At 37.2% G+C, this 24,905-nt stretch overlaps 4 protein-coding genes and 1 pseudogene across 4 annotated transcripts; 4 read left to right on the top strand and 1 right to left on the bottom strand.

The window, feature by feature from the left end:
- LOC116111229 (receptor protein kinase-like protein ZAR1) lies at window positions 1-2,869 on the top strand. Its single transcript, XM_031397426.1, has 2 exons — window positions 1-1,765; window positions 1,900-2,869. The coding sequence occupies exons 1-2, from the start codon at window positions 307-309 to the stop codon at window positions 2,610-2,612; spliced, it is 2,172 nt and encodes a 723-aa protein (XP_031253286.1). The 5' UTR covers window positions 1-306; the 3' UTR covers window positions 2,613-2,869.
- A 656-nt stretch (window positions 2,870-3,525) lies between these two features.
- Window positions 3,526-4,494, top strand: LOC116111230 (receptor protein kinase-like protein ZAR1). Its single transcript, XM_031397427.1, has one exon. The coding sequence runs from the start codon at window positions 3,536-3,538 to the stop codon at window positions 4,235-4,237; it is 702 nt and encodes a 233-aa protein (XP_031253287.1). The 5' UTR covers window positions 3,526-3,535; the 3' UTR covers window positions 4,238-4,494.
- Window positions 4,495-5,142: 648 nt separating this feature from the next.
- LOC116111226 lies at window positions 5,143-7,496 on the bottom strand. The gene is made up of 2 exons (XM_031397425.1): window positions 6,755-7,496; window positions 5,143-6,434 (listed from the first exon to the last, which is right to left on the bottom strand). The coding sequence occupies exons 1-2, from the start codon at window positions 7,441-7,443 to the stop codon at window positions 5,594-5,596; spliced, it is 1,530 nt and encodes a 509-aa protein (XP_031253285.1). The 5' UTR covers window positions 7,444-7,496; the 3' UTR covers window positions 5,143-5,593.
- Window positions 7,497-11,276: 3,780 nt separating this feature from the next.
- On the top strand, window positions 11,277-15,042 carry LOC116111224 (annotated as a pseudogene).
- Window positions 15,043-18,756: 3,714 nt separating this feature from the next.
- On the top strand, window positions 18,757-19,470 carry LOC116111206. Its single transcript, XM_031397401.1, has one exon. It carries the CDS (start codon window positions 18,757-18,759, stop codon window positions 19,468-19,470), a length of 714 nt encoding a protein of 237 aa, XP_031253261.1.
- The last annotated feature ends 5,435 nt before the right edge of the window (window positions 19,471-24,905 follow it).

Here is a 24,905-nt window from a genome sequence, read left to right as displayed (position 1 = left end):
CAGAAATGCAAAAAAGAAGCTTCTCAAGTGTCGCCAATCTCAACTCAAAGTGGCTTTGCACTTTGCATGAGCTGTGTTTGCCCAGTCAACACTTTGAACTGACTATAAACTCGTGAAATGCCAGGGAAGAGAAGCAGTGCAAGTTCATAAATCACACAGAATCCTCTTTGTTTCCTATTCAAATACCCGTAAAGATACGTCTGTCATTCCTGGCTTCCAGATTATGTCTGTCTGAGTTTGTCGAAGGCGATCTCTGAGAATCCTTTTTTTCCAGCTTTGAATTCACTTCAGTTACTCTTCACAGAAATGGTTTTGCCAATTGTTTTCTTGGCTTTCTTCCTATGCAATTGTCTTTCTTTTGTGGCTTCACTAAATGATGAAGGATTTGCTCTTCTCTCCTTCAAACAAGCAGTACAGAACTTCCCTGAAGGCTATTTAAACAGCTGGAAGAACTCGGATGATAGTCCGTGTGGATCATATAATTGGAAGGGAGTTACATGTAGAGAAGGAAAAGTCGTTGCTCTGAGCATTTCAAACCAGAATCTTTCAGGGCTTCTTCCACCTGGTCTGGGAAAGCTCTATTCTCTTCACCGTCTTAATCTCAGGAATAACAACTTCCATGGAAGTTTACCGTTTGAGCTCTTCAATGCATCAAGTTTACAAAGCTTGGTTCTTTCAGGAAATTCATTTTCTGGGCCTGTTCCGACTCAGATAGGGACTCTCACCAACCTACAAGTTTTAGATCTTTCACAAAATGCATTTAGTGGCTCAATACCTTCATCTCTAGTTCAGTGCAAGAGATTAAAAGCTTTAGTCCTTAATAACAACAGTTTGAATGGCTCTCTATCAGATGGTTTTGGAACCAATTTAACTACACTTCAAAAGCTCAACCTTTCCTTCAACAACTTGAGTGGTTTGATCCCCAACGACATAGGCCAATTTTCAAGCTTGAACGGTACTCTTGATTTGTCTCACAATCACTTCAGTGGTTCTGTTCCAGCAACTCTAGGATACCTTGGAGAGAAAGTGTTCGTAGATCTCAGCTATAACAATCTTAGCGGCCCCATACCCCAAGATTCTGCTGTATTGAGTTTAGGACCGAGCGCTTTCATAGGCAACCCATTGCTTTGCGGACCACCATTGAAAGTTTTATGTCCTCCAGGCGCTTTAGATCCATATTCTAAACCCAACCCTTCTGACCCTTCTAGTAAACCAAAGGAAGTCCATCATTCAAGTTCGTGTGCAGTGATTGCGGCTGTTTCCATAGCCACAATTGTAGGTATCTGCACCATTGGGTTGTTGCTCTATCACAAGTACAAAAATGCTTGTGCGTGCAAGTGGGGAGATGGTGTTGGCAGCAGCCCCTTCGAAGAAAAGTTGACGCTTAGACAGAAGATTTCCTGCTTTATCAAAAATGACTTGGAAACTTTATCAGAAGTTATGGAGCAGTACGAATTCGTGCCATTAGACTCGCAGGTTGATTTTGATCTTGAGCGACTTCTGATAGCATCAGCTTTTCTTCTCGGTAAGAGCAGAATCGGCATTGTGTATAAAGTTGTTATGAACAATGGGCCAACCGTGGCGGTGAGAAGATTGGGGCATGGAGGTTGGCAAAGGTTCAAGGAGTTCCAAACTGAAGTAGAAGCAATTGGAAAGATTAGGCATCCAAATATTGTCAGTCTCCGCGCTTATTTCTGGTCTTTTGAGGAGAAGCTTCTCATCTACGATTACATACCCAATGGTGATCTTGCCACCACACTTCATGGTAATTTTTTGCCTCTTTGAAGAAATAGCAAATTTTGATTCTTGTTCTTTGCCTTCCTAATGTTAATAAAGATCTTCTATGATAATCATTAATCATACATGTTTATTAGACTGACGGTTCTGATCCTTGATCAGGGAATGCTGGAATGTTACCTTACAGACCTCTCTCTTGGCCTGTTCGTCTGAGAATCATAAAAGGAATAGCAAGAGGCTTGGCTTTTCTACATGAATTCAGTCCCAGAAAGTATGTCCATGGAGATTTGAGGCCTAGCAATATTCTGCTAGGACAGAACATGGAGCCTCTTATCTCTGATTTTGGACTTTGCCGCCTAGCTAATATAGCTGAAGAATCACAAGCAGCCCAATGCGAACAAACGACCACTGGAACACCAAAAAGAAGTTCAACACCAGAACAGAGTTCTCCATTCGAGTTTACAGCAATAAACGCTACCTTAAGCAGGTCTTATTATCAAGCTCCGGAGGTCTCAAAAGTCAGAAAGCCAACACAGAAGTGGGATGTGTACTCATATGGAGTAATCCTACTAGAGATGATATCTGGGAAGCCGCCAATGATTCAGATAGGTTCCTTGGAAATGAATCTAGTTCAATGGATTCATCTCATGCTCGAGGATGGGAAGTTGATGATAGATATCTTGGACCCCCTCTTAGCTCGTGAACTCAACAAGGAAGATGAGATAGCTGCTGTGCTGAAAATCGCTCTTGCCTGTGTCTGTAAGAGCCCTGATAAGAGACCTTCAATGAGGCATGTCTTCGATAGTTTGGACAGACTGACGTCATGCATTAATCAACAGGACATGCTTGATGAAGTAGCAAAATTCACTCAATAAAAGAAATGCAAGATGAATGCCATAATCAATAAAGGGGAGTAAAGATTTTCGAGTTAGTATCACTGTACATAGTTGTAGAAGTTCCTAAGATGTTCCTTCCCTATATTTTATTGGATTCTTCTTTCCAATTTCTCTTAAATTAGATGTTTTCTAGGAACATTAGCTTTCACTTCTGATTCTAATGATTGGCTATTTAATGGCCACCAATAAATGCATACAAGACAGTAATAAGTAATCAAAAGAATTCTGTACTTTTCTCGGTCTGAAGGCAAAATTTAGTTGAATTAGAATTCAACAAAATTTAAACCTGCCTACAAGTTAATACATAAATATGCTGTCTGCCAACATGCCCTATGACCATAAAGATGTTACTTTGAAAGACATTATAGGAGCCTTGCAGAAGAAAGTTGTGCAACGGCTTCATGACTGACATATAGATTTGCACAAAACTGAAAGCTTCCATGGCCTTGAAATCTTGTGAACTAAATCAAGCACTTAAAGATGGATAATTCAAATTTATCAACTTGTTACTAACTGGTTGCAAAAAATTTAACATAAAATCTTGTAAAGGATAATGACCAGAGGAAAAAACTTCATGACAAAATGATGTTAAGAAGTGTCTCTTCAGAGGTAACAAATTTTCATAAAAACTAAAGTGTGAAGAATAAGTTCAGTAACAGGATGTAGGCAATACTTTCCAATAGAAAATTAGTTTCGACCATCTCAAAAAGTGGAAATTTTTGGTGATCAAGAACTCACAAAAAAAAAGGAACAAAAAGACTTTATGATAAAGCAAAATAGAATGCATCGAGGACAGTTGGAGTGGATAAACTCTTCTAGTTCACAACTTTACAGCAGATTCACAATTTATGTTCAANGTTTATTAGACTGACGGTTCTGATCCTTGATCAGGGAATGCTGGAATGTTACCTTACAGACCTCTCTCTTGGCCTGTTCGTCTGAGAATCATAAAAGGAATAGCAAGAGGCTTGGCTTTTCTACATGAATTCAGTCCCAGAAAGTATGTCCATGGAGATTTGAGGCCTAGCAATATTCTGCTAGGACAGAACATGGAGCCTCTTATCTCTGATTTTGGACTTTGCCGCCTAGCTAATATAGCTGAAGAATCACAAGCAGCCCAATGCGAACAAACGACCACTGGAACACCAAAAAGAAGTTCAACACCAGAACAGAGTTCTCCATTCGAGTTTACAGCAATAAACGCTACCTTAAGCAGGTCTTATTATCAAGCTCCGGAGGTCTCAAAAGTCAGAAAGCCAACACAGAAGTGGGATGTGTACTCATATGGAGTAATCCTACTAGAGATGATATCTGGGAAGCCGCCAATGATTCAGATAGGTTCCTTGGAAATGAATCTAGTTCAATGGATTCATCTCATGCTCGAGGATGGGAAGTTGATGATAGATATCTTGGACCCCCTCTTAGCTCGTGAACTCAACAAGGAAGATGAGATAGCTGCTGTGCTGAAAATCGCTCTTGCCTGTGTCTGTAAGAGCCCTGATAAGAGACCTTCAATGAGGCATGTCTTCGATAGTTTGGACAGACTGACGTCATGCATTAATCAACAGGACATGCTTGATGAAGTAGCAAAATTCACTCAATAAAAGAAATGCAAGATGAATGCCATAATCAATAAAGGGGAGTAAAGATTTTCGAGTTAGTATCACTGTACATAGTTGTAGAAGTTCCTAAGATGTTCCTTCCCTATATTTTATTGGATTCTTCTTTCCAATTTCTCTTAAATTAGATGTTTTCTAGGAACATTAGCTTTCACTTCTGATTCTAATGATTGGCTATTTAATGGCCACCAATAAATGCATACAAGACAGTAATAAGTAATCAAAAGAATTCTGTACTTTTCTCGGTCTGAAGGCAAAATTTAGTTGAATTAGAATTCAACAAAATTTAAACCTGCCTACAAGTTAATACATAAATATGCTGTCTGCCAACATGCCCTATGACCATAAAGATGTTACTTTGAAAGACATTATAGGAGCCTTGCAGAAGAAAGTTGTGCAACGGCTTCATGACTGACATATAGATTTGCACAAAACTGAAAGCTTCCATGGCCTTGAAATCTTGTGAACTAAATCAAGCACTTAAAGATGGATAATTCAAATTTATCAACTTGTTACTAACTGGTTGCAAAAAATTTAACATAAAATCTTGTAAAGGATAATGACCAGAGGAAAAAACTTCATGACAAAATGATGTTAAGAAGTGTCTCTTCAGAGGTAACAAATTTTCATAAAAACTAAAGTGTGAAGAATAAGTTCAGTAACAGGATGTAGGCAATACTTTCCAATAGAAAATTAGTTTCGACCATCTCAAAAAGTTGAAATTTTTGGTGATCAAGAACTCACAAAAAAAAAGGAACAAAAAGACTTTACGATAAAGCAAAATAGAATGCATCGAGGACAGTTGGAGTGGATAAACTCTTCTAGTTCACAACTTTACAGCAGATTCACAATTTATGTTCAACAATGCTTGTCAGCTATCATGTCCTAGACCACATTAATATGCATAGTCATGTTCCAAATCAAGCATTGTAATCACTACGGAAAATAAATTATAATTGACAAAACCCCATAAGAAGTGCAGTCCCAGGCAACAGACAGAATTGATTTTGTTCAGCACCCAAAACTTAACTGTCATCAAACATGCATATCCTGATCAGAGAAGCAGCATATATATATCAGATTAAAACTATACACTAACTCTTGAAGCACTCATTTTTATTGAACTTTCACTATATAATCTCAAACACTTTAATCAAATAACATATGGAAAAGAAAGATAAAGAAAGGGGCGACCATATTCTCTATTCTTATCTCACACGGACGACAAATACCAAAGAAATGAGAAAACAAGCAAGAGCATATAAAGTTACCCTAACTCCACTACCAAAATTGTTTCTTCTCTTTCAGATAACCAACTCATTGTGGCTGTGAGGTTCTAGCCTATTGGTTTACATTGTCCAAATGCAACTGTGACAAAGCCTCCGACAATAGTAATGCTGAGGCCTTCATGGTTTGATACTGAGGAGGCAATGAGGGTGGCAGTGGCTGAGTTTTATATATTTGGGACCGTGCAGGGTCATCATCATATTCGTCGCAGTAATTAGCAGTTTCTCCGGAAGCAAGATCAATTAGCTGAGGCTGATTATGTGTTTGGGAAACAACCACATTTTGTTGCTTATTTTCATTACAATTGGCATGGATAGGTGCATTTCCAACCTGGGTTGTTCTATAAACTGGTGAGACAAACTCAGGTACAGGTGGAGTTGCCGTGACATCCTTGTAGGCTACTTGGGGAGAAATTAACGTAGAATTTGGATGCAATGGAGGCCGACCAGAAACAACCGACAAAGTTTCTTTGGAACCATATTGCACAGATGACTCATATTTTGGGGTCTCACCAGCCAGCACAACATATACTGGGTACGATTGATTAGGCAGATACTGTAGCTGCTGCTGCTGATGCGACAGCGTGTTATGCACAGGATAGTAAGAGGCAACCGGCACTACTGTGGTAGGGTTCTGAGATACATAATGACTACCCATCTGTACAAATTGCATTTGTTGTCCCTGCAGTTGATCCAATTGTGAAGATAATGGATACGCATAAGCCTGAACTGTTTTATGTGATGGCATCTCTGAGACAGGTTCACGAATCTTGGTATCCCATGATTCAAAAGCGTTGAAAGAAACCTTATTCTCCATAGAAGCAATAGGAACAATGTGGTCTTGGTAAGTTCCAGTCTGCGCGTAAGAAATAGCACTTCCCGGGCTATTTATATCACTGCAAAAAAATTAATCACACAATCACAGCTATGCCTCAAAACAGTTTCATTTCTATTTAGTGGGAAAATCTATGAAAACATATTTAGAGTAGTCCAATAGCAACAAAGTGAAGTATTTATGGACTTAATTCAATTTGCACCTTGACAAAATAACATAAATAAATAAACTACATCGTTCTTTCTTTATCAGCTTAGCTTCTAAAATAACTAGTTCCGATTTCACCGGCTGCTATAATTTCTCACTAATATTTTAACAGCTTTCACATCAACCAAATAAAGGAAATAAACAAGATAAAACAAAACTAATATCAATCAGTACCTTGCAGTAGACTCAGCTGAGGGCAATTTGGCCCGATTGTCTTGAAAAAAAGTCAAACTTTCATCACCACAAGCCTTAATGGGCGGCAAATTGGACAAAGAAACTGAAGACGACGTAGAACCATAAGAGGATGTTGTTTCCAACACCATAGACTCTTGCCCACAAAGCCCACCACTGCTGCCATTACCATTACTACCTTCACTTTGAATTTGGCCTTCCCCTCCAAACCCGATCTCTCCCTTCTGCATCATCTTTGCACCCTTCAACGCGTCCACGAACCAACTCTCCGTCTTAGGGTGAGTCAACCCGCACTGAGTAGTCTTCAACTCGGACTGTTTCAACCCAAACAGAAACAATCTGATGCGTGTGGGCTCAGGAAAATCCGAAAGTCGTTGAAACTCTTCCAGAAAAATCTGAAGGTCGTCGTCAGTGGAAAGAGAGATAAGCGAGTCGAGGTCATGGAGTGGCAGCTGGTACTTGAGAGTGAACGGGTAACTGACACGTAACGTGGCGGCGATGTGGGCTAAAAAGGCGGAGACTGTGGCGGTGCTGGAGGTCGGAACGCTGATGATACGCGTGTCGCCTCCAGAGTAATACAGAGACTTCTTGAAGGGCATGGGGACGATGTGGCCGCCGTAGCTACACATCAGCCGGAGCTTGCCGGACGTCTGCGGTGGTGGCGGGTCCATAAAAAGGGCGGCGGCGGCGAGATCTGAGTGGCTTAAAGACTTGATTGCGGAAAGTGTTGTAGTTAAAAGTGAGAGCTTGGTTGCTTTCATGGTGAGTCACACGTGGCGAGAACGTGCGTGGAAAATCGCACGTCAGCGGAGGTGGATTTGGGAGAAAGTGATGGACTGATGGGTCCTACAATGTAATAAAAAAATAAAAAATAGAAGGGTGGGACCGATCCTTTCTGGTTTTAAGATCTAGACAAAGGGAGAATAACATATTCCCACCGAAGGTTTGGAAAAATAACATTTTCCCACCCGCCAAGTTTCAAAACGACACTTTCCCACCTATCGTCCATTAACTTTAACTAAAGAAGGATATTATAGTAAATTCAAAATACAATTAAAGGGTAATTACGTTATTTTATCTTCTGTATATAAACTAATTGCCTTCTCATTGCAGTCACCGAGTGAGATTGTTTGCACCACCTCCTGGATTTGTTGAAATTGCTGTTTTGCTTCCCTTGCCACCCTGGATTCTTCGCAAACCTGTCCGATGACATTTCTTCAAAAACCATCACCCATAATAAAGAATTCTAATCTCAAAACGGAGTAGTAGCTAGAAGATTCGGTAGTGGAACCTCCTTCTCCATCCATTATTTTTTTTATTTTGTGTGATTACTTTCCACAAAAGATCAAATCATAAAGAAACGAAATGAAAGAGAGACACTGAGCATTCTGCTTTAATGTACAGAAAGCCCCATTAAAGAATAATCAAAATCAACCTTCTATGAAGAGCCGAAGTTTATGACAAAATATTAATGAAAAAAGACTCACAAAAACAAAAATGTTTTATTTATTTATTTTCTATTTTTGAAATTGTTTAATGTTTGTGGATGACAGTGGACCAATCTTAAGCAATGTCAAGAAATGAAAACAATGGGTGAAAAGACAAAGAAACAAGAGAAACAATAAGAAGAAGAATCACATTGATGTTTGTCCATCGAAAAACACCAATGAATCTGCACCATTATTATTCGAAGACGACTTACCTAAGCTGAAAGCAGCAAGCTCTATTTCTTTTTTAATTTATTTATGGGGACTGCATCTTGGAAGGTCACTCTAATCAGTTGATGAACAAAATTTGCAAGGGTGAAGTGAAGGAAACTAAAGGGGTAGAGCTCAACCACTCTATGTCCTTCTGTTGATTTCTTGAGCTTCTGCTACACTTGCCGCAAAGAATTGGAGGGTAAAGATATTTACATATATAAGTATGCTCCAATCACAATAGTAATAACCTATTTATTTAGTGTGAATATGCGTTTGCTGGAAGATTTTATGACAATGACTCTGGTTTGATTGGTTTATTGGAAAGGCGAGAAAGCATTTTGCAGTTTTGATTGTCGTTCACAAGAGATTTCGATTGATGAGGAAATAGAGAAAATCAGCACGTCTTTTGAAAACTCTCGACAAGTGAAGAAGAAGAAAAGGGAAGAAAAAAGAAGAAAATGAATGAAGGGTTTTTTCATCTTAACACTATTTATATCATGTTAGTTATAAGATTTTATTAACAGATCCTAACGATAGGTGGGAAAGTGTTATTTTGAAAATTAGCAGGTGGGAAAGTGTCGTATCATGAAACCTTGGGTGGGAACATGTCGTTCTCCCTTAGACAAATTACGAGATATGTTATGTGACAGTGATATCATCCTATCCTATCCTTAAGTAGAAATTAATTAAGACTTTAACTATGTTTAAGGAGAAGTATGGATATCACTTTCGCCACTTGTTATTTATAAATATTAAATAGAATCATAACAGAAGCCGTGATTATTATTATTATTAATTGAATTAGAAATTGTTTATACATTAGATTAGATCCTATAAATGACATTTTGTTTCTATTCTATAGCTTTAAATTCCAAATTTATTATTGTTGTTGTTATTGAGAAATGTTGAGCATATTCTCACGTGGAAAATGTTTCAACGAGAGCATCTGCAGAATGGATTTTGTCTTCACATAATAAGGCCAACATTATAATTTTTCTTGTCAGTGGAGATCCTGATCTTGATCTTGATCTGCCAAATCAAATTTTGTTTTGTCTAATCTAATGGTTCAGCTCTCACATGTCAATTCACATTTATTTCATATTGTGATATTAATAATATATAAAAAATGTTTTTGTGAATTATGGCCAACAACAGTATATAAGCAGTGATTTCAAAACTCCATTAAACCTTTCCATTCCCGCACCCGCTTGCCTCTAACCAATTTACCACCAGGAGCGCAACCCCCTTACTCCACCCCGTCGTGCGCCACAAATACCCCACCGTGGCGTCCTGTGACCAACCGAATCGTCCCATCACAGCCTCATGTCAGCCATTTTCGTTTCCTTTCTGTTATTGTTTCTTTTTCTTTTTTATTTTTGGGGATATTGAGGGGAGTGAAAGGGGAGAAAAACCATAAAAGAAAGATGGAACTTGGAAGGGAGGAAAAAAATAAAATTAAAGAAAACATGAATGACTATTTTACCCTTCATAACCTAAAGTTGAATTGACTTTGTCACACTTTTGGGGTAACTTGATTGATTTATGAAACTATTAGGGGAGACTTGATTAAAATCGTTATAATTGCCAGCAAATTTGAAGTTCCAAAAATTTTGGGGGTAAATAAATTTTACTTTTTTGAGATAAATTAGAATTTTAAAATCATATTAGAGTGATAATCAAATCAAAGTTAAGAAAGGGTGATAGATCATTTTTGGATAATAATAAAATTCAAAAGTGGATGTGATAGACGGTATTATACAATTTGTATAATGTTTTCGTTTTGTGAAACCAAAACCCATTTATATAGTTAATACCTATTCAAAGAAAAGGCAATATAATTGTCGAATTAATAAGTTAAAATAACAAATATAATCTAATAGTAAGTATGCTTGGCTCAATTGTTTCAATTATAGTTAAGTGTGAAGTATGATATGTCCTCTCTATTATATAATATTAAGTTTAATAACCCAACGAGAGAATAAATAACACGGGAAAGAAATAAATGGGATTAAAGTGAAAGATTAGAGGAATATGAGACTGATTTGGTATTATACAACGTTAACTCATCTTGGAATCTTATAGATATATGCAAAACAATTCAAAGATACAATTAAGAAGTAGAAAGCCATGTATTCTTACATTTTCTAACTTGTTTTGTACTTTTTCCCACTCAAGGTTTACCTTAATGACACTTTCCCATAAAAAAAGTTTTAAAATACAACTTTTCCACTAAAGTTAGCCGATCTTAGAGACAAATTTTTTTTTTTTTTTATCATTACCATTTGAACCTCCAGTCTCTTCTCTATAAAATCTCTCTCACTTCGACGCCTAATTTCTCACCGATTGTCGGCTACCACAAAGTTAGGGTTTCCTATTCTTAATTAATTTTCAATTGATTCTAGTGACGAATATTCAATCGGTCACATTATTCAATCTACCAACCTCCATTTTATAAAGCCTCTCTTACTCTAGCTCTTGGTAACTCGCCAAATACTGGCTAAGAAAGTGAAGTGTATTTTGGGTGTTAATAGAAGATAAACTTTGTGTGAGAAAGTGATATTTTAAAACTTTTTGGGTGGACAAGTAATTGAGGCAAACCTTGGGTGGGAAAACAATATTTACTCTTGTTTTGTCTAAAAAATCACATGAGGATTAATGATTCATATGTCATTTAACCACAGTGCGGTTTCACTTTGACTGCCAGCGCCGTTCTCGGCTTTCAAAACGAAGCGGCTCACTCTCTCTCACCTTATAAACAACCATCCCATGGGTCCCATGATGACTCCTTTGTCTCTCAACTATCTCTTCCGATTTCCCAAGAATTTCTGGTAAAATTTTCCTTTCTTTAAACAACTAAAAACTTTTCACCTTTCTGTATGCTTCATGTCAATTATCCTTTTTGTCGTCTTCTCTATAATTGTATGTAAATATTGGGTGAACGTAACTGACAGGAAGGTTCCTATCACCATTCAACAACTTTCTGAGATTTTTGTTGTTGATACTCATAAACTCAGCTACCGCTTGTGTTATTGTTTGTGTTTGTTTGGTTGATTGATTGGTTCATACAATACAATGACTTGGTGGGATTTATCTTCGCTTTCTTGGGTTGGAAATTTGAGAGGCATGTTTCAGGTTAGTGGGTTTTTGTTTTCAGAGTTGTAGACGTTCAATTAGCATTATAATTCGTATAATGTAGGCGTTATATTAGGCATGCGTGTGATCATTTTGTTTAGAACTCAGGACACAAGGGAAAAAAGAGAGATGGGGTTTAGTTTTAGACTAATAAATGAGTTGTGTTATGTATTTTAAGGCTTTTAGGTCCAAGCACTTTGATTTGCAGCTCATAATTTTGTGAAGGAATTATGTATGCTAATGTAGAAAAACATTTTTTTTTTTTTTTTTTTATTGAACTTCATATTACCGTTTAGAGACACTGTGAGTTATACAAAATTTACAATCGTATTTATTATCATAAGGTACATGTACAGTTGAGATGTTCATGTCACTGAGGGGTGCATACTTTACAGACCAAAATTTGATGATTGAAATTCTTAGTTTGTGAAATTTGATGATTGAAATTCTTAGTTTGTGTAATAATTCTTGATATCTGATTGATATGTTTGGGTAATATAGGATTGCTGTTTGAGGGTTTTATGTAATTAGAATAGATGTGCAAAGTTATGCTTAGTTCTTTAAATTTTTTCCAGCTTAAAATGTCCCAGATATACATCTGCGATCGTCAACTGTGGTGTTCTAAGGATTATTTAGGATAGATTAACTTTATTGTTTTGCTGTGACCTTAAGATTCATTTTTTCTGGCATTTTTTAAGGATAAATCAAGTCGGAGGCTGCATATATCTGCAAATAGTAATCATTCGTTTACAAACATTGGTTGTCCTCTAATAGATCATCAGAACGAGGAGGTATTCTTTTTCTTTCATGAATTTTGTTTGAAACAGTTTAAGTGTACTTGCATTGAAGTGGTTTTGTTGTGTGTTATTTGAACACATAAATGAAGATCTGAAGTTTGTAGGAGATACATTATGTAGTTAATTGAAAGTTGTTTTAGTGTACTTTACTCCTTATAGGTAGGTGAAAAAGAGAAAAAGAATATAGTAGATTAGATGATTTAACCTGAAAAAAATTACAGAGGCAAGATCAGAACATAGGGTGATCAAGAATTTTAATTTTTGATTGTATGTGTTTTAACGACCCAAATCATCTCTATTGTTATCACTGATGAAACATACAAAATTTAATTATAGAGAGCTTCAAATGGGTATGCTTGAGTTGCATTGTTATTTAATCTTCAAAATTAGTAGATAAGCTTATATAAACAGACAAAATATGCAGATTCAGAATCTAATAAGTTCTATCATGGACAGCAAAAATTGAGAGAGAACTATCATGCTTATTAATCTGAAGTTTATATAGGTCAATGTTAGAAAGAAAAACCTAGACCATGCTCAGAGATAGCTAAATAAAACACAATAATAACATATATATTCTTTAGTTTCCTCGTTTAATTGAATATGCCTTTTGGATGAGCTAATAGCTTGATATCCAATTAATCTAAATTTATTCTGATGTGTGTATAATTCACAGTACAGAACGATGGAGGCCCAGAATCTTTCACATACTGTCAAGTCTCATGGAGTTAGAGTTGCAAGGACACACATGCATGATTGGCTGATACTTTTGCTTCTTGCAGTGATAATGGCCATCCTCTTGCTCATGCAACCATTTTACCGTTTTGTTGGGAAGGATATGATGACTGATCTTAGATACCCCTTGAAAAGTAATACAATACCCTTTTGGGCGGTTCCAGTAAGTTCCCTGCATGGTTGTGCATACGTTTCTTAAAATAAACTCTTTAGTTTTAAGAATTTAATATTTGATTAATGATGGCCCTTCCTTTCCCCGAGATTATTAGTTGTATGCAGGTGTCTTGCCCTTGGTGATATTCCTCATTGCCTATTACCGTAGGAATGATGTATATGATCTTCATCATGCAATACTAGGTGATAATTTCTTTTAGCTCATGAATGTTTTTCTGTAAATTAATCTTTTGAGCAATTAACTGAAGCAAAGCATTCCTGCTTGTGCAGGCCTCTTGTATTCTCTTTTATTGACAGAGGTTATTACGGAGTCAATAAAACTTGCTTCGGTCGGCCCAGACCAGACTTCTTCTGGCGTTGTTTTCCTGATGGAAGGGATGTATGTTTCTCTGATTCTGAATTAATGCGATTTCTGCTTCTGTGTGAACAGACAGTGTGCTGCTTATTTTGTTGCTCCGTAACATGTTATATTCTCATATTTGAAACTTAATTACTCTTTGCATGTCAGGAATATGATCAATGGGGAAATGTCATATGTCATGGTGATAAACATGTCATAAATGAAGGGCATAAGAGCTTTCCAAGTGGGCATACTTCAAGTGAGTTCTGCTAATGCTATATATTTAAGTGAGGAGTCCAATGTTGTTTTTGTAAGAGAAAATGGATTGAAATAAGTCAGTTGGATGCCAAAATCAAAGCTATGCTTTTATTTATTTATTTATTTTTTGAGGGATCCATTATATTTCGGGAATAATTGGATTCTTTTGTCAGTCTCCTTTGCCGGAATGGTGTTCCTATCACTGTATTTATCTGGAAAAATACAAGTGTTCGACCGCAAAGGCCATATTGGAAAACTTTGCATCGTCGTTTTCCCTCTACTTGTTGCAGCTTTTGTTGGCATTTCTCGAGTTGATGACTACTGGCACCACTGGCAGGACGTCTTTGCGGGAGGTTTACTGGGTTTGTGTAAATCTTATTCTGTATTGAAACTACTTTTCGATTCATTTGTTGTACAACTTCACTGAAGCATCTTTGGCAGGGCTCATCGTGGCTACTTTTTGCTATTTGCAGTTCTTCCCACCACCATATCATGCTGAAGGTATGCCCCTGACCATGTAATAAAATTCAAATCTTGACAAGAATAGATAGATTTTGGAAATGGTATTATTGAGCTCCATATTGTTGTAAATTCCCATGGAAGACAAAAGTTGGAACTTTCCTAAAATGGGCTGAAACACCAACTTTGGTTACCTCGGTGGTGGTCAGCATTATTGGTTTGCTCAAATTGAATTGTATTCTTGTTACTTTACCGATCTTTTGCACGTATTATTCTGTAGGTTGGGGACCGTATGCATACTTTCACATGTTGGCAGAGTTAAATGCAAGAACTCAAGAAGGCAGTGCTGCGAATTCACACTCTGTACGGACCGTCTCCGTACAGACCATGGGGTCTCAGGCTTTGAATGAACATGATGAAAGAACCAGTACTGGATTTACTGGGTTACCCTCAGCATTTAATTCTAGTTCATCAGATTTAGAAGCTGGGAGGAGATAAAACATTTTTTATCTTCTATTTTCAGCTCCATCTCAAATTTTGATTATGCAGGATATAGCTTGTGTACAGAACCTTTTTCATTTTTTGTTCTCAATTTACATTAGTCGTCTTTTCAATCTCCAAATGTTTTCATTTTCTATTATTCCAATCAAATCGATTGCCAAATGTTTTTATTTAGACTCCACGAAAATTCGATTAAATCTTTTTGTTCTTAAAAATGAATAATTAATACTAAGTAGTGATGCAATTTTTTCTCTCTATTTTATCTATTACAATCTCATTTTAAATATGTTTCCTAATTAATTGTGTTTTACAACCTGGCCCGGCCTGGGCGGTTCAACCGGTTCAACCAGGACCCGAGGCTTTCATCAGGCTGGTTATCAATTTTGACTGTCCATGGCAAACTCTAGAGATTACGATGACGATCACTGAACAATTAGTATTTAGACTCCACAAAAATTCGATTAAATCTTTTTGTTCTTAAACATGAATAACTAATTCTAAGTAGTGATGCAATTTGTTCTCTCTATTTTATCTAATACAAACTCATTTTAAAAATATTTCCTAATTAATTGTGTTTTACAACATGGCTCGGCCTGGGCGGTTGAACTGGTTCAACCAACACCTGAGGCTTTCATCGGGTCGGTTACCAATTTTGACTGTTCATGGCAAACTCTAGAGACTAGGACAATGACCAGTGAACAATTAGTGGCTGAAATGTTGGGGCTTTAAAGAGGAAGGGTCAGTGAGTCGAAAGGTAGTGACGGAGGTGATTTCCAATGAGTGAAACGACAGGAAAAATCACAAAAATTGATCGACAACAATAGTGGGTTGTTGTTCGCGATTGGCGAGGCGAACGAGGGAAGGGTGAGATGGGTTTTGGTTAGGAGGTTGAGGGGAGAGTTTTCATGTGATGGGGTGTGTTGTCGACATCAGAAACAGGCCCTATTTGGCCTGAACTGTCAATGTCGACGGTGTAATTTGGGATGTTTTTGTAGGATTTCAAACCTGTTGGAACTTATGGTAATTTTAGGGGTGTTTTTTGAATTTCAAACCTTTGAACATATTGACATCATCAATTTGACCAGTTGGTCAAACCAATTCAACCAGTCTCGGCCACTTTGTTAGGTTTCACCCAGGCGGGTTTTAAAACATTGCTAATTAAACCTTTATTCTTAAATTAAAGGATATTTCTGGCTTAATAATTTGACTTAGAGCAAACGACATAATCCCACCCGAAGTTTGGGGAAATCCCAAGTTGGTACCCCTGGTTCAATTTATCTCGTTTTGCCACTCTTAATCTAACACCGTTCGCTTGATTTTAACAGCAAAAGGGTAAAAACGACATTTAAGACAAATTAATTCAAATAATAAAGAAGCCTAGGGAAATGTTGCAAATTAAATTCAAATAATAAAGAAGCCTAGGGAATTGTTGCAAAATGTGTAAAGAAGGATAATGTATGACGGTTGGATTTATTGCAGAAGTCAGGCAAAAAAAAAAATCTCTGAACACTCTTACACTTTCTCTTTCAAACAAAAATGCAGATTTTTTTCTGAAAATTTAACCCATAGACATTAACCCACAAATCTCATCGCCTATGCAACAAAAATGGTAGCCATTAATCCCTGTGACCTTCTTCCCATCCCATACTCGAACTCGTAAGCTTACTAGATACGGTCTCTCACTACCGCTTTGACTCCCTAACAAGATGAACAAAATCAATATTCCAATGAATATCCTTATCTCTTCATCATCCTTTTAGCTAACACCCTCCCTTTTTGGCCTCACCGAATCCTTGCCGCTTGGTTGTTCTGCTTTGACTCCCAAACAAGATGAACAAAATCATTCGTACGCTTATCATCTTCGTCAGTGGCATTTGGTGAAAATCGTAAATCGTAAACAGTAAATCGACATTAACGACAACCGTAAACCGATGAATACGAAACGACAACCAGACCTAGACCCATTAACCCGAGACCATCGTACCAGTCACGCAGACACAACCTTGGGCGGAATACGAGCCATCAACTAGAAGAGAAGTCTCACTGGTTAGAGAAAGAAGAACGACGGGTAAAGAAAGATGACGGTTCGAGGAGATGGATGATATGGCGACGTGGTCTGCGGCAAGGTATATCGAAAGTTGATTTATGCATTTTTTGTATATGGTTCGTGCTGGATTTTTCTGTGGATTGGTTTTTTGGTTATGTGTTTGGTGGTAGTGTTAGGGTGGTTATTGGGTGGTGGTAGATGGATTAGTGGTGCATGTTTGTTGGTTCAATGGGGGTATGTTGGTGGTCGGTTGGTGATGGTGATTATATGATGGCATTAGGGTGGTTGTTGTGTGGTGGTAGAATGGTGATGGTGGTGCTAAGAGGCTTTAGGATTAAAGTTAGGGTTTTGGTGCAGTGGTGGTTTAGGATATTCGTGTTGTATGGCAGTGTTAGTGTTGGTAGTGGTATGTGTATGGTGGTATAGTGGTGGTACAGTTGACAGTGGTGTTAGGGTGACTTTTGGTATATTGGTTAGAAACCAGTAATCGTCTTAAATGCTGCTTAGCTAGCAATGGTTGACAACTTTTGGTATAACAATGCCACGTACCTAGGGTGGTGGTATCTTGGTGATGGTGGTAGTAAGGGGCTCTAGGATTAGGGTTAAAGTTTTGGTGTAGTGAGGATTTAGGATATTGGTGTTGCATGACAGTGTTAGTATTGGTGGTGGTGTGTGTATGATGGTACAATGGTGGTAGAGTTGATGGTGGCATTAGGGTGATTTTTGGTATATTGGCTGGAAACCAGTAACTGTCTTAAATGCTATCTAGTAGTGGTTGACAACATCTGGTGTAACAATGCAACGTACCTTGGGTGGTAGTCTGGTGGTGGTAGGGTGGTGATGGCTATTGTAGGGTGATGGCAGTTGATTTTTTGTTTATAGTTGCTTGGTTGTGTTTATTTATGTAGGTTGAAACCAAATTCCTATGACTTTAAAGTTGAAGTGTTTAGTTTAAAATATGATATACTAAATGTCGATTTGGATGAGTATAGTTACATATGTTTATTAAAGATGTAAAACGATGTGTGGCTTCGGAGAATGAGGCTGTCGAAATGAACCCTTATGAGAAGCTTAAGGTAGAGGTTGAGCTACCTTTTCAGGGGCTAGATATGTAGTGGAAAGGGATGATGATATGGAATTCATATTTAAGCAATGTAAGAGTTTTGGCAAATGAGTGATAAGGGTCTATGTAGAAGCCATACCAGTGGACTTTGTTGAACCTATAACTTTATTAGAAGCCCAACCAGAGGACAATAAGGGTTTTGTGAGGCAGGATAATGAGGAAGCTGAAGAAGGTATTCCAGATGAGTTCTATTGGAGTGTTAAAAGTGATCATGAAGAAGACCATGAGGGTGGGTAGGATTGATAGGGAAGTGGGGTGGTTGAGGGAATCGAAATTGGGCAGGGAAGTGTGTGTGTGTGTGTGTGTTGGGGGGGGGGGGGGTGTGAATGTCTGAATACCATGAGGATAGTTTATATAAAAGTTCTACTGATGATGAAGATGCAGTAACTAGGTTTAGTAAGCATATGAAGGGTCAATAGTTTGCAGATAGGGATAATGGGAAAATCCAATTCAAAGTTGGTAAGTGTTTGAAGGAGTTGATCACTTTAAGAAGGTGTTTCGAGATTATGTAATTTAGAAGGGGTTTTCTATTAGGAAAATTTACAATGAGAGAAGAAGGTTTAAGGTCAAACGTAAGCAAGCAAACTATCCCTTTCATCTATATGCTCATTTGATGCCTAATGATGTGTCTTTTTAGTTTAGGAAGTGTAGGCACACACATACATGCACGAGGGTTTATAATAATAGAGAGGCAACAAGTGCTTGGGTGGCTAAAAAAATGAGAGACTTCATTAGATCCCAAAAGGGTTCATCAATTAAGCCATTGGTAGAGGCGTTAGGTAGGAAATACTATTTGCAGTTGTCTAGATCCAAACTTTATAGAGCTAATAAGTTGGCAAAGGGGAGGTTAGATAAGCTCTATGCAGAGTCCTTTGCTGGTTTGTTGAAATATGATCATATTATCAAACATACCAACCCAACTTCCATGTATAATGCGAAATCTATTAGTCCAGAAAGGATTCCAAACTTTCAGAGGTGTTTCTTAGGATTTGCATCACAAAAGAAGGGTTTAATAGAGGGTTGTAGGCATTTTATAGGTGTGGATGGGTGCCATCTTAAAGGGCCTTATGATGGAGTATTATTGTCAACAGTTTCTATGGATGCTAATAATGACATTTTCCCAGTAGCAATTACCATTTGTGAGATAGAAAACAAGGAATCATGGAGATACTTTATGACCTTGTTGAATGAGTTTATAGGGGACATTGACCCTATCACTATCATGAGTGATAGACAGAAGGGTTTGGTGGATGCTATACATACCTGTTGGTCAAATGCTAGAGTTAGACATTGTGTTATACATGTTTATACTAACTTTAGGAAAAAATTCCTTGGGTTGAGGTTAAGGAACTTGTTTTGGGCTTTTAGTAGGGCTGTCAATATCATTGATTTTCGGCAAGCCATGGAAAAGCTTGAAGTTGTAGATAGATAAGCTCATAGATGGATGATTGAAAATGATGTGAGATCTTGGTCAAGGCATGCATTCGACCTTGATTCCAAATCTGATCATGTTACAAATAACATGTGTGAAGTCTTTAATAGTTGGTTGGGAGAGAACAAAGAATTACCCATACTAAGCTTATTAGAGCATTATAGGAAGGGGGTTATGGTACAGATGCAAACTAGGGCAAATGCTAGGAATGATTGGGTCACAACTGTTCCCCCTGCTGTACATAGGAAAATCAATGGTTTAATTAAGCCTGCTTGGAATGTTGAAGCTATTTGCCTAGGAGTGATGAGTTTGAAGTGGTGGATAACAACTACCTTCTTAGTAGACATTACATCTTAAACTTTCAATCTCAAACTTGTGACTGTGGAATGTCGCAACTTTTTAGAGTCCCTTGTGTGCATGCAGTCCGCTGTTTGCTTTTTAAGAACATTAGAAATATGGAGGATTATGTGGACTCTTTATTGAGGATCACTTCATACGTAAAAACATATGCTGATCACATTCACCCCATATCTGACCCACTTAGTTGGCTTGACTTGCTTGGAGATAAACAGCTGAATCCACCTATCAAACATAGCAAGGTTAGGAGACCCAAAAAGGCCAGAAAAAAGGATGCTGATGAAGAACCAAGGATGACTAAATGTGCAACACTTAGGTGTGGGATCTGTCGAACTTTGGGACATAACAAGAGAGGCTACCCACAAAATCATTCAAACAACAAGAATCAAAGGGTATTTTAAAGCTTTTATTTAACATGATTAGTATTGTTTTTGTAATAGAATTTGCTTGCATTAACATTTGTTTTCTTTGCTTTATTTGAAGAGGAGAAGCTTCATCAGCCCCAACAAGTCAGACATGTCAACATTGAAGCAATTGTCAAGGGCAGCAGGTTAGTGTAACATCAGTCCTTCAAATTTTAACATTGTTACATTGCTTCAAACTATCAAGGGTAGCCCCTTAAATTGATTTTATGATTTTTTTTAGGTACTTAAGGAGTGTGGAGTTGAAGCATGCTGTTGTGTTTTGGTGTGATAAAACTGCAGAAGCATGATGTTGGTTTTTTTGGATGTGTGGAGTTGAAGCATGCTATTGTATGTTGGTGAAATTTGGGAAAGTTGTACATAGGACTTTCTTTGTTAGTCTTGGTGTGCAAATATAGTGTGCTAATATTGTACAAATAGCAACTGATTTAGGTTGTCTCTTGTGAATGTGGTAATTGATTTAGGACTGCTACAGTGGGTTTTTTGATGTAATATACAGCTTTAATTTTCTGTTTTTGGGCTGTTGATCATCACATTTCAAGGCCAAATTATGTATTTTTCATATATATGTTCAATGCAAAAGTGTTTAACTCAGTATGTATGGTTGTAGTATGATCTTTGATGTTGGTTTTGTGTAGGATGTGTTTATGTTCAAACTTGAAACTTTTCAGGATGTATGCCAATTTTTAAGAAATATTATTTTGCCATTATACAGCTAAACCCTCAACATTCAAACAATTGTTGCTAAACTTTCAAACGGTTGAGGGGCATTAGGGTAATTTCATTATATTTGGAAAATAAACTGAAGATAGGGGCATTTTTGGCTTTTTACATGTCTATTTAGTTTTTTATTTGCTAAATAATCTAAAGTCAAAGGTTGGATATTTCAGTCATTGTTATTCGCTATCGCTGTGTCAGATCCATCAGCTATTAACAGTGTTAGATTAAGGGTGGCAAAACGGGATAAATTGAACCAAGGGTATCAACTTGGGATTTCCCCAAACTTTGGGTTGGATTATGTCGTTTACTCTTTGACTTATAGCCGAACTAAATTTCTCAGACTTAAAATAATCGCATGGAATGGGCTTTTCATGCGAAAACAAGTAAACAACGGACGGACTGACAGTTTTTTTCTCTTTTCTCATAGATTTCGCCTCACCATTTATCAGATCTTTCAATCAAACAAAACATTCAACAAATCAAACTGTACACAAACACCAACAACCATTCATACTTCATATATCATCCAACAAACACCACCAACAACTTTATGTCATCCAATACTAAAAAACAAATCAAATCTAAAATAAATTTATTGAAAACCCCTAACTTTCTTGGCCATAGATTATAACTTAGAGACTAACATTCTTTCCCATTTTTGAGATGTGTGGATGACGATTTTCAAGTTCTGATTGCCAGGATTCCAACTATCTACTTCACCGGATCCGATTTGACGATGAAGGTGCGGCGGGCAAGCTTCATTAGCCGGCTCCACTTCTGTTTGTCAGAAAAATGGAAAAAATGAAGAACATTTTCGTTTTTATATGAAGGGCAAATTTGGGAAAGACTCATTGTTTTAGGTATAAGGATTTACAAAATTGGTTATTTTCGTACAACCTTCTCACATTTTGGTCATTCTTAATAGCAAATTATTGGATGAGAAAAAGCAAAGTTCACATGTTTCAGAAAAATTAAAAATTAATTAGGTAATTACTAATTAGAATACCCCAAATTAGGGCTGCAAAAAAAAAAAAAAAAAAAAAAAAACCAAAACCGAACTGAATGGAAAACGACACTGGAACCGGTTCGGAAAACCGGTTAACCAGTTAATTGGTTTCGGTTTCAGTTTCAAAAAATGGCTGAACTAGATTTCTGGTTTGGTTTACGATTTATAGTATTTTTATAACCATTTAACCGAAATCGATTTAGTAAACCGGTTTTCCTATTAATATAATAATATTATTCTAAAAAATAAAAATCCCTAATTATCTAAATCCTAAATCTAATATTACTTTTGAATTTTGAATCCGTGAACTACGACCCAACTTCACAGTTCACACTTGACAGTCGACAACTCCTCTCTTCTCAAACTCGACAGTCGACAACTCCTCTCTTCTCAAACTCGCCACTGCCATCTCCATTCTCCAAGACTCCAGTCGTCGTCGGCCTGTCGTGAATCTCCGACGACAACCCTTCTCAAACTCGTTGCCTCCCTCTCCACTCTCCAAGACTCTAGTCACCAACCCCTCTCAAACTCGCTATGACGCTACCTCCCTCTCCATTTTCCATTCTCCAAGCTTCAACAACTGACCTTTGGGCTTTGGCTGTGACGAGTTCACTATTCAGTCTTCGCATTTTCGCAATCTTCATTTTTCAGTCTTCAGTCTTCAACAGCGATTGACACTTTATTGTGGCTAGATTAAGCTCCTGTGTTTGAGGTAAGTTTTTATTTTGGGTTAATTTGTCTTCAAAGTATGAACATGCCTGCACATACTTGAATAAAGAGTGGGTCCTGGGAACGTAGATGGAATACTTTGGATCCTAGCTATCAGATTTATAGCTGGCGAATGAAGCTTTCTTTAAACCACTTTTGTCCCCTGTTCAATTACCACAACTATCGAGTTCTTCTCTGGTTTTTGAATTTTGAGTTGGGGAGTATATGGTATGGGGAAAAGTATATGATTTTTGGTGTTTCTCTAGTGTTTGTGTTGGTTGTGGCGTTGTGAAGGCTTTTTCTATTGGTGGTGTGTTGGGGAGATGGTTGGATAATAATGATTGTAACATAGGTGATGCCCATGTAATTAAAATTTTATCTGGCTTGACAGAGTTAAACGTTTTGTATATGTTGTTGTATCCACTCCATGTTAGCCCTTATATAGAATATTCTAATAATACCAACCCTCTTCTAGTTTTCCTTCTGATGAAAAGGTTTAGTTTGACGTGAGAGCAAATAAAATCTGCTATTAGTCTTTTATGTGCTTCTTAAATGTTTCGTGTAATTTCATTGCTAAAAGCTTGAATGGAAATTTCTGTGGTCCTGTACCATCCTTTACCTCACAAATTCTTGATCATTATTTATGATTGATATTCAAATATACATTGTGGTGTCTTGATGAGTGATGATAAGATCCTTTGAGGCACTTTACAACCTTAAAAATTTTGTTGGTGCAATATGTGCATTTCCTCAAATATTGTGTGCAAATAAAAGACATATGATGTCAAGAACAGAGGCCTCATTTTGTTGAAATCATATTTGGATGGTTCTCTTTGGAGTCTTGGCATTAAAATACAAGTTCGTTCCCCAATAAGAGACACAAAGCCAGCCTTTCGCAATATCCATTTTATTTTGGATTGTTTAGCCGTGCTTTCCTTTTGCTTTTGTTTAGAACTTTAGATTGATTGCTTGGGCCTGTTCTAGGACCCTATTTTTGTAAAGATCCTTTTTTTTTTTTTTTTGGAGATTCATTCTTTTATTCTTTATAAATTATCATTAAATTCTTTTCGAATTTTGCAAATATCGTCGACTGGTGACAATGCTCGTGCTTGTCAGACTTCAAGTGACATTCATTCATCGAATTCGACACCTGCAAATCCAACGACTTGCATGACACCAGCGCCACATCTAACCCAAAAACGTGGGACTTTTATTACTCAAAGGAAGAACACTTCGAAAATGTGGGATCATTTCACCAAGATTGATTCTGAGAATAAGGATAATGTCACTGCATCATGTAATTACTGTGGGAATGTTCTAGCTTGTCCAAGTAAGAGCAGTACAAGTTGTTTGCATAAGCATTTAAGTAGATATAAAAGTATCCTTTGAATGTGGTGGACAAGAAGTAGAAGATAAAAGTGTTTCAACAAGCACAACAGGCACGTGATTAGTCGAGTAGCGTTCCACATTCTTCACTTTTGACTTGGAAATTCGACCAGGATGTGGTTAGATAGGCCGTAGCTAAAATGATCATTGTTGATGAGTTACCTTTTAGGATTGTTGAGCGTGAGAGATTTCGGGAGTTGATGAGTGTGGCTCAGCCAAGGTTTCAAATGCCTAGCTGAACTGCTTCAGATTGTATTAAAATATATAATGAAGAGTGCCAAAAGATGAAGAAGTTCTTTGCTAAGTTTTTTCAAAGAGTTTCTCTCACCATGGATACATGGACAAGTCAGAACCTCAATTATATGTGTCTAACAGCTCACTTCATCGATGAAAACTGGGTTTTACAAAAAAAGATTATAAATTTCTGTCTAATTATTAGTCATAAAGGTTTAGCGATTTGCAAGACACTGGAGAAGTGTTTGTTTGAGTGGGGTATTTATAAAGTTTTCACAATCACTGTTGATAATGCAAGCTCCAATGATGTTAGAATAAGTTATCTAAAGACTCGGTTGGGAAGTTGGAAAGGGAGTGTCTTGGATGGTGACTTCCTTCACATGAGATGTTGTGTTCATATATTGAGTTTAGTTGTAAAAGAGGGATTAAAAGATATGGACAACTCCATATTCCGAATTCGTTCGGCAGTGAGGTATGTGAGGTCTTCTCCAGCAAGGTTACACAAATTTAAGGAGTGTGTGGCAAGAGAAAAAATTGAAAGTAAAGCTCAATTGGTTCTCGATGTTAAAACAAGGTGGAATTCCACATACTTGATGTTGGAT

Source organism: Pistacia vera, unplaced genomic scaffold (assembly GCF_008641045.1).
Source record: "Pistacia vera cultivar Batoury unplaced genomic scaffold, PisVer_v2 Contig63, whole genome shotgun sequence".
NCBI classification, from domain to species: Eukaryota; Viridiplantae; Streptophyta; class Magnoliopsida; order Sapindales; family Anacardiaceae; genus Pistacia; species Pistacia vera.
The sequence above is the reverse complement of the archived record's forward strand: the minus strand, read 5'-3'. Positions and strand labels throughout refer to the sequence as shown.